The 14,320-nt window shown below is 36.5% G+C and overlaps 2 protein-coding genes across 2 annotated transcripts; one reads left to right on the forward strand and one right to left on the reverse strand.

Annotated features, from left to right (window-relative positions):
• Positions 1 to 9: 9 nt before the first annotated feature.
• On the reverse strand, positions 10 to 617 carry spata45 (spermatogenesis associated 45). The gene is made up of 2 exons (XM_084090959.1): positions 224 to 617; positions 10 to 104 (listed from the first exon to the last, which is right to left on the reverse strand). Exons 1-2 carry the CDS (start codon positions 465 to 467, stop codon positions 82 to 84), a joined length of 267 nt encoding a protein of 88 aa, XP_083947085.1. The 5' UTR covers positions 468 to 617; the 3' UTR covers positions 10 to 81.
• A 218-nt stretch (positions 618 to 835) lies between these two features.
• Positions 836 to 12,199, forward strand: flvcr1 (FLVCR choline and heme transporter 1). The gene is made up of 10 exons (XM_084090954.1): positions 836 to 1,795; positions 2,362 to 2,506; positions 2,954 to 3,094; positions 3,865 to 3,932; positions 5,047 to 5,150; positions 5,563 to 5,673; positions 6,016 to 6,121; positions 7,024 to 7,135; positions 7,223 to 7,287; positions 10,983 to 12,199. Exons 1-10 carry the CDS (start codon positions 1,136 to 1,138, stop codon positions 11,064 to 11,066), a joined length of 1,596 nt encoding a protein of 531 aa, XP_083947080.1. The 5' UTR covers positions 836 to 1,135; the 3' UTR covers positions 11,067 to 12,199.
• The last annotated feature ends 2,121 nt before the right edge of the window (positions 12,200 to 14,320 follow it).

Consider the following 14,320-nt stretch of genomic DNA (forward strand, 5'->3'; position numbering starts at 1 on the left):
ATTGCCAGATTGGTTCATTATACATGTTTATTGCTGTCTGGAGAAAAACATTTGCTCTGCACAGTGGTTGATTGCAGTTCCTCACACCAGGTGAGCATTACTATCTGGAAGGATAAAAGTAGACCATATTTTACTTTATCATGGAAAATGTTACCATAATGCTATTTGAAGTATAGTTGACTTTCCAAACAAATTTAAAAAAGAGAGTTGAGGCTCATCTTACAGCTGTCTTCGAAATGCTTTCGCTCGGGATGTGTGTTGTTGTTGCTGCCCATCCAGGAGCACCGCTGCTCGGTACTCGGAGTCTGCAGCGCGCTGAACTCACAGCTGCTCCTGAGGTGACGACGGAAGTGCTTTCTTTCTGGTAAATTCCAAAACCTGTTGGTTGTCTCTACGCAACACCACGTCTCTCTCTGCATATTCAACTTGTACAGTTGGTCTTGCTTCGATTTTGACACGGTATTCATTATATGTAGGATACTACAGTCGAAATAGCAATAGCATATGGCCAGTTCAGTCAGTCGTTAATGTTTGGAAAGATGTAACCATGGTAACCACGCATGTTTCTGCCCATATAAAAAAATATGGTTTGTTATTGTTGTTTGTTTTGGTGTCTTTAAAATGTTTATTTCTAATTAAAAGTCATTTATAAAATATAATAAATTTGTTTTGCAAATTAAGAGCAGTCTTGTGTGTTGATGGGGAAAGAGAAAAAAGTGGCTGACTGACGCAGCTCTCATTGTTCATAGCGAGTAGTCTACAGTAGAAAGGCTCGCCTACTTGCTCCGCCCCTTCTGCAGTCTCATTGGTCCTTGCCAAACGTATAAATCAGCTTACTGTAGTGAGTAAAAGGGGAGCAAATCCGAAGTGGATGTGCAGATCACGCCATCATCATCTCTCACATGCTGCTGAAGCCGGTAGCGAAAGGAAACGTGGTCCCAATTCAGCCAATTCATCTTAAATTACAGCGTTTTATTTGCGTTATTATCAAGTGGACCTTCCGAAAACGTCATCCTTGTCTCTTTGTGTCACGCACTTACCGCCTCAGGAAACGTTTAGTCAGAGAATTACACATCTAGTCAGATTTGATATGAATTAGAATCTAAGTGACTGGGTTAACGTTAATTTAGCCGAAATGGTGGCAGGTGAGTTTCTTCCAGAGCAGCATGTTCTGCCTGACAGCACACCTGACGGCATTGTCACGGAAGCAAATACAGACGACGACAGCGGCTACAAGGAGCTTTCCAATGGATCGGTCCATATAATATTGGATCCAAAGGTGCTGGAACAGGAGCTTCCACCACCGGATGAAAAAGAGGCGATGCTTCCCGCCGAGCACAATAACGATGCGCTCGAGACGAGACTTTACTGGAGGCGGTTCTCCGTTCTCGCCGTGTTCAGCCTCTATTCGCTAGTCAACGCCTTTCAGTGGATCCAGTACAGCATCATTACGAACATCTTCATGGAGTATTATGAAGTATCAAGCATTATGATTGACTGGCTCTCCGTGGTCTATATGGTCGCTTATGTGCCTTTAATCTTCCCCGCGACGTGGCTGTTAGATAAGAAGGGGCTGAGGATGACTGCGTTGTTAGGGGCCGGGTTGAATGCTCTGGGTGCGTGGGTGAAGTGCGCCAGTGTGGGGCCCAATCTGTTCTGGGTCACCATGACCGCACAGATCATATGCTCTGTGGCACAGGTGTTCATCCTCGGTCTCCCCTCCAGAATCGCGTCGGTTTGGTTCGGCCCGAAAGAAGTTTCCACGGCCTGTGCCACAGCGGTGTTGGGCAACCAGGTGTGCATTGTAAATTATGTCATTAGAGATACATCTAGTTAAATATTACTCGACATTGATATGACATAGGCACGAATGTCACTTGCCTTGGTATTTAAAAGTACGAATAGTTGCAGTCAGGACACCTTCTTTAAATAATTTCACCTTATGTTGTAGCATTTACCAAAAATGCCATGGTTACAAAAGTTTCCACTAAAATATCTGCTGGAAAATTCAGTTTTAGATGTGTTTTGGAATGTCTAAAATGATCACAAGTAGCTCTAAATAGGTCTTTCACACATTCCTCAAGTTAAAGTTGGTCCAGTCCAGATACTTGGAAGAATATTGGTAACCAAACAGTTTCGTTGTTTCATTGACTTCCATTACATTGTTATTACTATTTTGGCGGGAACTATGGTAACCATCATACATTTTTGTTTGGGTACTTATTTAAATACACGGTGATATAAACACTAATTTAAAGTGAGGCCATAAATATTTAACATTTGTGTATTTATTATTCTTAAAGGGTGTAGTGTTTTATTATTGTTTCATGTGCTTATTTTTGCCGACTTATTTCCATTCAGCTTGGTGTAGCCATAGGTTTCCTGCTCCCACCTGTACTGGTTCCCAACACTGCAGACGACAAAGATCTCATGGGCCACAACATCAGCATAATGTTCTATGGAACAGCTGGAATTTCAACTCTGCTCTTCCTTCTAACAATATTTGGTAAGAATCCGCATACATTTCACATTCTTAGAACTTTTTAAGATAAAGAAGATAAAGAAATAAACATGGAGATAAAAAATAATAATAATACAACTGATGCATGTAGTCTAAAGAAATCATGGAAAATATTCTTCTCTCTCATTCATTCATTCAATTCATTCTTCTGCATGCTATGCTTTTGTCATTATGGTTAACAATACACAATCAACTAGTTGACTTGGAGCAACTTGCAAAATTATCTTTGCATATATTGATGTGTCATCCATCATCAGAATATGGAAAAGGGCTGTTTTATAAACATGGGCAAGAGAGTTGTATGCAACAATGATTCATATTTTAAAGAGTATCAAAATGAATCCCTGTATGTTAATCCCTCACGACATGTTTAGTAATCCGATTATCAGAATTACATGTTCATGTGTGTCTCATTCTCACTTGCTTTCTCAGTCATTAAGGATAGACCTCCACTCCCACCCAGCAAAGCCCAAGCTGTTCTCTCCACTGGTCCAGATGAAGACTATTCATACAAACGATCAATCATCAACCTTTTTAGGAGCAAGCCCTTCATTCTGCTCCTCATCAGCTATGGTGAGAGAATTATTCAATACAAAAATTGAAAATTCTGTCATAATTTAAGGCCATTCACACCAAGAACGGTAACTATAAAGATAACTATACTATATGATAACCACACCACATCATTCTGTTTATTCTAAGCACACGCTCCAGTTATGTGGTCTGACACATTAAATGCTTGAGGTGGCAGGATGGATTCTGATTGGCTGTCAATGTTTTTATCATTCATCAGCTGGAAAAACAGTGATTCCAGCAATATTGTTCCTCTATTATCGTTATTGTTGTAGTGGGGATTCTGCTATTCCTTTATATTTAATTTTTTTTTAGAACTATAAACTTATCCTTATAGTTATTGTCCTTGGTGTGAATAAGCCTTAACTCACACACGTATGTTGTTTTAAACCTGTATGACTTTCTTTCTTCCATTGAATACAAAAGCAAAATTTTATTTTTCTTTAAAATATGATGTATTTCATTAAATACTTTTTATTTATTGTTTATTTTTTAAATGTTCATTTTTGGGTTCACTGTTCCTTTAATCTAAGCTTAATATTTTCCAAGTGCTTTCAATAGAGCACCATACACCATTCATTATGAGATGATTTCTGTTATTTTATTTTGTGTATGGCTTATTAAATGAATACTGTAATTATACAGTATCATCAACCTTCTCTAATGCTACCTACAATTTCAGTTTTATTATATAGAGAGTTCTGCACTACAGCAAATATTGTCAACTTTTTTTTAAGCATCATTTTCAAAATATCTGATAATGTTTTTAGGCATCATGACCGGATCATTCTACTCTGTATCTACACTTCTCAATCAAATGATAATTACTTACTATCCGGTAAGTGACCTTTGATAAACTCTGTATTTACCGCTTTAGCATGACTATGCCATGTGCATGTGTGTAGGGGTCTTTCTGGGTCCGTCTCAGGCGCACAACGGTACTCTTTCGGTACTCACAACGCTGCTTTTCATGCATGCCTGCTACTCATGACAGAGCCCAAATGAAAAGACAAGCTCTTCTGTGTACATCCCCAAGTTTGATCTGTCCGAATGTTCTGCAGGCTTTCCCACAAGGCTTCAGTTTAGAGACCGCACACACCATGTGATATTTCTTACTGTGAGATTCACTTCCATATCTGGTCATGAGATCCCGCTTACACGCTGTAAGCCATGTCACACTGCGCGACAGTCAAGATTTGTTAAAAAGGGATGCATGAAGGAAAAAATAAGATGTACAGTATGGATTCGCAAAAAGTTGTCTCAGACGTCCAAATGGTGGCCAAAATCGTACAGTGTGCACCCGGCTTTAGTCAAAAGTGTTGCGGTAGATGAGGCCCAAAACACATTCTGGGCCCGGTTGCAACAAACCTCTTGAGCTAAAGAATATAATTAATTATAATTATAAACAAATTAGTGTTGTCACGATACTGAAATGTCTAATTTCGATATGATAACTTAAAACAATTTTTTTTTAGACCATTCTCAATATCTCAGGGAATCTGGGAATACTACCATATAGATATTTTTATTATTATCTCATCATTTTTTATTAATTAATTTGGTGATTTTGTTGCAGTAGCATTCACACTGCAAAGGGAGGTTTTATTTGAAACTTTGAACTAAATTTACAAGACATGCAAACAGTCAGTAGGAAAATAAGAACAAATAAACAAATTGCAAATAATAACAATAGAACAAAAAAAAAGAAAAATGTTTTTCAGGTGGGTCTAACAGTAATATTCGGGTAAGAAATACTACAGAAATTAAATAAAGTAGGCTAATCAAATGTAAAATAACACTGGATAGTCTTCATTCGGTGATCTGTGTATCGATCTTGCGTAAAATGAGAATTGGAATAGTTTCAGATATTTCTGACAGTATCACTTGTATGTTTAAATGTGATAGAAATGTTTAAATCACCTTTAAACCTTCTAAAATTGTTTTTTTTTTAGGGTGAAGAGCTTAACACAGGCAGAATCGGCTTGACTTTGGTGGTGGCTGGAATGTTCGGCTCAATACTGTGTGGAGTCTGGTTGGATCGTACTAAATCATATAAGTATGTATATTTGCTAAACCAGTGGAATTTTTTGGCTTTGAAGCATTAAGCTCTTGCACTCATATTAGTACCAGATTTTCATTATTAGCAGCTGCTAATCCATAAATTGTTTTGACTCTGTTGAGTATATTTATTTTCTTTCAAATTTTTTATTTAAGGTGCCGCCACATTAGCAAAATTTTCACCAAAAAGGTCCATTTTCTGTTGTCAACAGTGTAGCGATATATGAATTACAGCTCACACAGAAGTCACTTACAAGCCAAGCAGCTTTCTGTTGGTCAACACAGTGAATATACCGGACCAACTTGAACCCATTGGGAAATCTGCCTGGGGAAAACTTTTGTCCCTGTTGAATTATATTTGAGACAAAGCAGCTTGTCAAAGGTTTTTAATTTTTCCTTTCACCCTTTAGATTGACAACATTGATCGTCTACGTGCTGTCCTTTATTGGAATGGTGGTGTTCACATTCACGCTGAACGCTGGATATCTGCTCGTTATCTTCTTTACTGCTGGGGCTCTAGGGTAAGCCTGCCATTAAAGTTCAGCTTATTGTGCCCGTCACTATAACTTCTGAAATTAGTATCTTGATTCACAAGTCCAGACAAATCACTATTCCTTTATTCTCTCTCCAAAGCATAGGTTGTATATCTTATTTTTAGTGCTGTCAATCGATTACAAAATGAACTAATTAATCACACATTTTTGTCAAATCAAACATGAGTTTTTAATAATTGTAATAGTTTTTTAATATTCTATTGTTGTTTGATACATGTTTGTACATTCTGTACATTAGCTTCTCCCATTTACATTGTTCTCTACCAGCCAGGTACATTTGACTCATGTTACTACTATTCTTTTCAAAAGGTTTTTTATGACTGGTTACCTTCCCATTGGCTTTGAATTCGGTGTCGAAATCACATACCCCGAGTCCGAGGGCACGTCATCTGGTCTCCTGAATGCGTTTGCACAGGTATGTGTGGTTTGCTCATTCAACTTGTTTCATTTTTGTAATAAGCTTTCAGTTAACCATTAATTCAAATTACTCACTGTTCGGTTTTTATCACGGTTTTAGGGTCATGGTTTCGGTATGGTTCGGTTTGTGCTATGTTCAGGGATAAAAGGAATACCGTCAAATAAAAACAAATAATCAAACTACAAGCAACAGCACAAATAAATACAACAGAGCAAAGATACAAGGATGATTTCCTTGTCTTTTGTTGTACACTGATACTGAAAAAATGCATTGTCTTTCTCAACCGTTAACATTAACTTAAGTCTTAAGATGTAACCTACTATGTTTGCTAGAATACTCGACAAGACGGGCGTGTTGACATACATTTTGTGTGAATTTGTCCGTTCAAATGCAAGACTTTCAAGGCTTTGAAGACGTGTGTGCGCTTCGGATGAGCACAAATCTTCTCACAGCATGTGCGCAAGTTTTCTTTCGCCTCTTCTTGCGCATGTCATATCCGAGGATACGGCACTCGCATTGAACAAAGTTTAGTGGACGCCAGACTGTGTGTCCATCGACAGTCAGTATCATACATTAGCCTAACTCTGTCTGTTTTATTTATTTTCAACAAACCATATTATAGATGTGTATGCGTCGTCAGATTTTAGATAAACGCGGTTCAAGTGGGTGCCCTTGGTGGAGAACAGTACTTTCTTTTTTTTTTAACCGAGAACCATTACTCCCCTAATTTCCATACACGCCCTGGTAACCACTGTCAGTTTGAACAGCCGGGTGAAAGAAATACACATCCTTATTTAATTTGACAAGCTTAGTCCTTCTGCATTTACTCCAACATGTTGAAGAACAGGTTTAGATTATTCTTAAATAAGTCATTGGTAATTAAGTATTTAAATTTTTAGGTGTTTGGCATCATATTTACTCTCATACAAGGGAAGCTGACCACAGAATACGGCCCACTCAGCGGAAACATTTTCTTGTGTGCTTGGATCCTCCTTGGCATTGTTCTGACAGGTTACTATTCTTATTTACAGGCCTTTCCTATTATTGATCAGTATTATATGTGAACAGCATTAAGAAACTTTTGTGTTGTTCCTACAGCTCTGATTAAATCAGACCTCAAAAGAAACGACGTCAATGTGGGCAATACAAACAAAGGACAAGCAGTAAGTCTCATTTTTATGCTATTCATCACATTTGCAAAATAAACATGCCAAACACAGAGATGCTCAACCATTCAAATCTTGATACAATTAGTATCAAGTTAGTACAAGATCAAAGTAAAATTTTAGGATCAAAAAGATGTTTGCCTGAGAAAACAGACCAAACTATGCTAATCAAAGTGAATATTCATTGGTACTGTCAAGGTTGAGGTAAGGGATGAGTCGAGGACTCAAGAATGCAGAATTTTATGGTCTTTTATTTAATAAAAAATCGGCAGCAGAACTTGACTTGACCAACAACAAGGCACAAAAACACATGAGAGGGAACATTCTGGAACAGGACGATCTGGAACAGGACGATCTGACACAAGACTGCAAACACAATCAGAATAAATAGGGAGCAAACAAGGCAGATAATGAAAGAAAACAGGTGGGGCAAATGAACCAATAAATAGATAACAGGAAGTGTGGGGTTACACAATAGACATGAAAGCTCATGGCATAAAGAACCAGACAAGCAAGCTGTGCGAAAACGAGAAAGCACATGGCTGATGTAAACACGAACCTCGTGCTACACAGAAAACAACACCACACGCAGACACAAGTGTGTACGGCCCGAGTACAGAAGTGCGTATACACAGGATACACAAACACACGGAGCATGAATGTCCGAACCCCCAACACAGAACCGAAACTAAACTAGACCGAAGCGCTGGGATCCGAACACCACACTCTGCACACAAAACAATTTATGTGGACAGAAGACAAAGACAAGACAATAGCAGTGTCAGAGTTCTTTCACCAAAGCCAAGAACAAACAGACCGAAGTGACAGAACCCTGACAGGTACAGAGAGTTCAAGGATTTTGCCTGACATGTTTGAAACTAAAATGTAATGTCAAGAAGTGTTATTTTACCTTTTATGTTTGTTCTCTGTTTTTCAATGTACACTACCATTCAAAAGTTTGGGCTCAATAAGAGTTTTTGGTTGCACTTTATTTTACAGTACGTGCACTTGTCTTAACTAATAAAGTACTGGGTAATATAAGGTCACTACATAGGTTAAGGTTAGGTTTAGGGGTAGATTCCTAGTTTTAGGGGTTAATACCTAGTTATTACACAGTTATTGTAATTACTATAATAAGTACATAGTATGTACATGTAAAAGAATACTTTTATTCAGCAATGGTGCATTAATTTATAATGTTACAAAAGATTTCTGTTTCAAGTAAATGCTGTTCTTTTGAACTTTTTATTTCTCAAATAATCCTGTAAAAAATGAATCAGGTTTACCACAAAAATGATAAGCAGCACAACATTTGATAATAATAAGAAATGTTTCTTGAGCACCAAATCAACATATTAGAATGATTTCTGAAGGATCATGTGACACTGAAGACTGGAGTAATGATGCTGAAAATTCAGGAATGAATAATATTTTAAAATATATTACTATGGTAAATAATTATCAGAGGTGGGTAGAGTATCCAAAAACTGTACTCAAGTAAAAGTACAAGTACTTATAGAAATATTTACTCAAAGTAAAAGTAAAAGTAATAATCTTAATAGTTACTTGAGTAAGAGTAAAAAAGTATCCAATGAAAAACTACTCAAGTAGCTAGTTACTTCGGATCATATAGGCCTATATACAGTGAGGAAAATAAGTATTTGAACACCCTGCTATTTTGCAAGTTCTCCCACTTAGAAATCATGGAGGGGTCTGAAATTGTCATCGTAGGTGCATGTCCACTGTGAGAGACATAATCTAAAAAAAAAAATCCAGAAATCACAATGTATGATTTTTTAACTATTTATTTGTATGATACAGCTGCAAATAAGTATTTGAACACCTGAGAAAATCAATGTTAATATTTGGTACAGTAGCCTTTGTTTGCAATTACAGAGGTCAAACGTTTCCTGTAGTTTTTCACCAGGTTTGCACACACTGCAGGAGGGATTTTGGCCCACTCCTCCACACAGATCTTCTCTAGATCAGTCAGGTTTCTGGGCTGTCGCTGAGAAACACGGAGTTTGAGCTCCCTCCAAAGATTCTCTATTGGGTTTAGGTCTGGAGACTGGCTAGGCCACGCCAGAACCTTGATATGCTTCTTACAGAGCCACTCCTTGGTTATCCTGGCTGTGTGCTTCGGGTCATTGTCATGTTGGAAGACCCAGCCTCGACCCATCTTCAATGCTCTAACTGAGGGAAGGAGGTTGTTCCCCAAAATCTCGCAATACATGGCCCCGGTCATCCTCTCCTTAATACAGTGCAGTCGCCCTGTCCCATGTGCAGAAAAACACCCCCAAAGCATGATGCTACCACCCCCATGCTTCACAGTAGGGATGGTGTTCTTGGGATGGTACTCATCATTCTTCTTCCTCCAAACACGTTTAGTGGAATTATGACCAAAAAGTTCTATTTTGGTCTCATCTGACCACATGACTTTCTCCCATGACTCCTCTGGATCATCCAAATGGTCATTGGCAAACTTAAGACGGGCCTTGACATGTGCTGGTTTAAGCAGGGGAACCTTCCGTGCCATGCATGATTTCAAACCATGACGTCTTAGTGTATTACCAACAGTAACCTTGGAAACGGTGGTCCCAGCTCTTTTCAGGTCATTGACCAGCTCCTCCCGTGTAGTTCTGGGCTGATTTCTCACCTTTCTTAGGATCATTGAGACCCCACGAGGTGAGATCTTGCATGGAGCCCCAGTCCGAGGGAGATTGACAGTCATGTTTAGCTTCTTCCATTTTCTAATGATTGCTCCAACAGTGGACCTTTTTTCACCAAGCTGCTTGGCAATTTCCCCGTAGCCCTTTCCAGCCTTGTGGAGGTGTACAATTTTGTCTCTAGTGTCTTTGGACAGCTCTTTGGTCTTGGCCATGTTAGTAGTTGGATTCTTACTGATTGTATGGGGTGGACAGGTGTCTTTATGCAGCTAATGACCTCAAACAGGTGCATCTAATTTAGGATAATAAATGGAGTGGAGGTGGACATTTTAAAGGCAGACTAACAGGTCTTTGAGGGTCAGAATTCTAGCTGATAGACAGGTGTTCAAATACTTATTTGCAGCTGTATAATACAAATAAATAGTTAAAAAATCATATATTGTGATTTCTGGATTTTTTTTTTAGATTATGTCTCTCACAGTGGACATGCACCTACGATGACAATTTCAGACCCCTCCATGATTTCCAAGTGGGAGAACTTGCAAAATAGCAGGGTGTTCAAATACTTATTTTCCTCACTGTATATATTCCGCTCTCTCTTATTGCGGTCTTTGATTTTGAAATTTTAGCTGATGATCAATAAAATGCAGCTCATATCTGTTGCTTTTGGTGATGACGTGCACTCCATTAAATCTGCATATAGCGCGGGAATTGAAGATCGGATTTAAATCCGTTTCGCAAATACACATTTATGTGACCAGGTGTAAATGGAATCGTTTTGATAAATCGGATAGCTATCTGATCCGAGAAAACGCATGAACTGGCCAGGTGTAAACAGCCCCTAAGAGACTTCTTTTAAAAACATTTTAAAAATCTTACAGATCTCAAACCTTTGATTGGTAGTGTATTAGCCTTTGATATCCTGGTGTTCAAGATAACCATTTTATCAATTAATTGCTGTCTTAAGGGACATGAAAAAGATTTCCATGTCTTAATGAGATCTTAATTTGTTTCTCTCCCCTGAAGGTTCCCACTGAGCTGCCTTCTGATAAAGCGTCCAGTGACGTCAAGCTGGAGTCCTCTAGCTCACCTCGCGAGACTTCAATATAAGTCTTAAACGTTTCCAACAGCACATCAAAAATCCCAAGAGACAACAGACTCTCCTGAGATGACTTGAAATCTCCTTATTTTACTGTGATGTAATGATGTTATAGCACCATTTTCAGTGAAAACGGACAGTGATAGATGTTCACAAATACGCTGTAAATTAATTTCTCCGAATCTAGGCTAATTGTATATACAATCTGTCTCTTAATTATTTTAGTTATTTATTGTTTCAAGAATTGTGGACCAAATATTAGGATTTTAACATGGCTTGTAAGGCCCAAATGCACAATCATGTTGGTGTGACTGGAACAGCATATGTTTGTTTGCTTCGTCTCTGACTGTTCGCTGCTGGGACGTTTCTAAAGTCTGCTGTTGCACTGCAGAACATCTACATGTAATAATTCCACAAAAAACATAAATTCCCGTCTTATTTATTCAGGATGATGAAGTGTTCTTTGAACTAAAAAGACATTGTATGCAAAATTGTAGTGTATACTGTATGCAAGTGCTTTAGCAAAATCGCCTACCATTATGAGACTGCGACATCATTTCAAGTGCGTATGCTGTCATTGCAAGATAAAATCAAATATGTGTAAATGCAACTTTTTTGACCTGTAACACATACATATACTAGGAGAAGGCTTGTTTAGTCTTTTCCAGAAAGCACAAATTAACCTTTCAGCATTTGTACCACGTTAAGAATGTGGTTAAGGAATGTGATATATTTATAAGAGTGAGGTTTAATGAATATGTCATTCCTCAAAAGTGTGGAAGAAAGAGCACTATTATTTTAATGGTTTATAAGTCTATGTTTACTTGCTTTTAACTAATTTGCTTTTTTATTTTTGATGCATATTTATTGGAAAGATGGCTTTTTCCGGATTGTTTTCGTATTTATACATTTCTGGCTTGAATTTCTACTGTTTCTACTTGGTATTCTTGTTGGATAATGAAGGCACTGTGCAAACTGGGGTTTTGCATGATTGTGAAATGATATGATATTAAAATGATGCTGGGAAATTCACTGTAAAGTAAAAAACTCATTTGCATTACACTATGAGCTTTAAAGGAATGGAAGGGACTCATGTTTCCATCACTGCTGTTTTAAAATAAAAATGAAATTGCAAAAATGAAAATATGCAGTTTGTTTGTTATTGCAAAGTTATATAATACAGGGGTTTTCAGTTCTTGATGCAACAGACGCACAGATATGATCATTCTCTAGCAAATTTTTAAAAGGCATCTATATAATTTCTTCTACAAAGACCCACTTTATATTGTGGATTTATTTATATAAATGTCTACAATATTATTCTGAAAATATTTAGTTTCTATTAAGTTTCACGTGTTTTCCTACTCATTATAATGTACTGTTAGATTAATAATTTATTTATTTTAATCTGTTGATTATTTATTTTAATCTTGTTTTTTTATCTATTTTTTTTTTACACTGTTTTTCTCTAAACTGTTTTTCTCCACGGATCTCTTAGCGCTCCCTTGCTACTATAATAAGATTTCTTGAAGCACGTTTTAGAAAGCAACTATTCAGATATTACTAAGTCGAACATACAGATTGTGGTTTTCAATTAATAATATGTTTAAAAAGTAAAACAAAATAGATAAACTTGAAATTATCTACAAATCAAAGTTTGAGTTGAGTCTGTAAGCACGTGCGGTTTGAATGAAATGCAGACCTTTAATTTGAGAAATTTTGAGATTAGAATTCTAGTGCCCTCTAGTGACCATACAAGATATTTTTCGTTCATCAATGCGTTTTAAAGGGATACTCCACTTTAAAATGAAAATTCTGTCATCATTTACTCATGTTGTTTCAAACCTGTATGAATTTCTTTTTTCTGCTGAACTCAAAAGAATGTATTTTGAAGATTGTTGTTAACCAAACAGTTGATGGGCCACATTAAGAGCATGGAGACACAAAATCATTTGGCAAAGTTTAGAACCAGTATGTAGACGTTTTACTGCAACAGCTCTATAGTATGGTTCTTTTTAACTTCATCACAATGAAAGGAGAGCAGAAGCTAAAATAAAATAAAATGATATGGTAGGGATATCTTCTGCACAATTTCTAATTTTACCTAAAGAAGACAAAAATGACAACAGGATTTAGAAATATACAAAATATCTGGTAATACTTTATTTATGTTACATGTACTTACCATAGTAATAATAGTAAATTATGCATAATTACATGACACTAACCCTAAACCAAATCCTAATCCTACCTTAACCCTATAATAAGTACATGTTGTTAATTATTATTACTCAGTACTTAAACATATAATTACACTGTAACAATGACACCTTAAAATAAAGTGTAACCAAATATATTTTCTATCAGTATATTTTAATGTATAAAATTATTAAAACTGATGCAATTAGCACATATGTAAAACTGTCTTTATACTGCTCATCTGAAGACAACCGCAATAAAATATTTTATGTTCTTATGAAATAGTAATTAATTATAAATGAACTCCCTTAAAAATGTTTTGGACACTATTGGGATCTCTTCTTTATTGATAGCTGCTACACTATGAGTCAGGCTAAAAGTAAAACCTTAAAAACACATTGTCATTAGTCTACTTGAAATAAAATAATACAATTAAAAAAATTATTTTATTTCAGCTAGTTGCCAAGGAAACATTTCTTATTTTAATTTAACTTCATATGGCCTACTAAAATAACTAAAAAATCTGAAATAAAAATTAGGACTAATAAAAAACTATATCAGTTTTTTTTTTTTAAACACAACAAAATTACTAAAACTTTAACTAAAACTAAAATGAAAACAGAAAATATGAAAATCTAAATTAAAAAATATTAAAACTACTTCAAAATATTAATAAAAATGATAACAGTGCTTTTTACTGTCATGTGTTGAGGGCAGTTTGTTAGATACAGAATGAAAAGTGCAATAATTATTTAATTTGACGCAAAAATAGCGTCAGTTAAAGGCTTAGTACCCTTAATATATATGTTTTATGTTTGAAAATGTCATAATAGGCTATATTTTTAATGGTTTGACCTTTTTACAGTCGATGGGTTTGACATACACTATCACTTTAAATGCACATTTTAAAGGCTCACAAAAAAACCCTGCTGGAAACACAACGAAGGTTCACGCCTATTTCCGCCATTGTGGCCAATCACAGGCTGATCTATTTCCCTTATATGGAATTGAACCCGCCTCGCTTTGTTGCTTCATCCAATAAAAAAGCCGCCAGAACTTGATTGGC

Source organism: Abramis brama (assembly GCF_963993115.1).
Source record: "Abramis brama genome assembly, chromosome: 18".
Lineage (NCBI taxonomy): Eukaryota > Metazoa > Chordata > Actinopteri > Cypriniformes > Leuciscidae > Abramis > Abramis brama.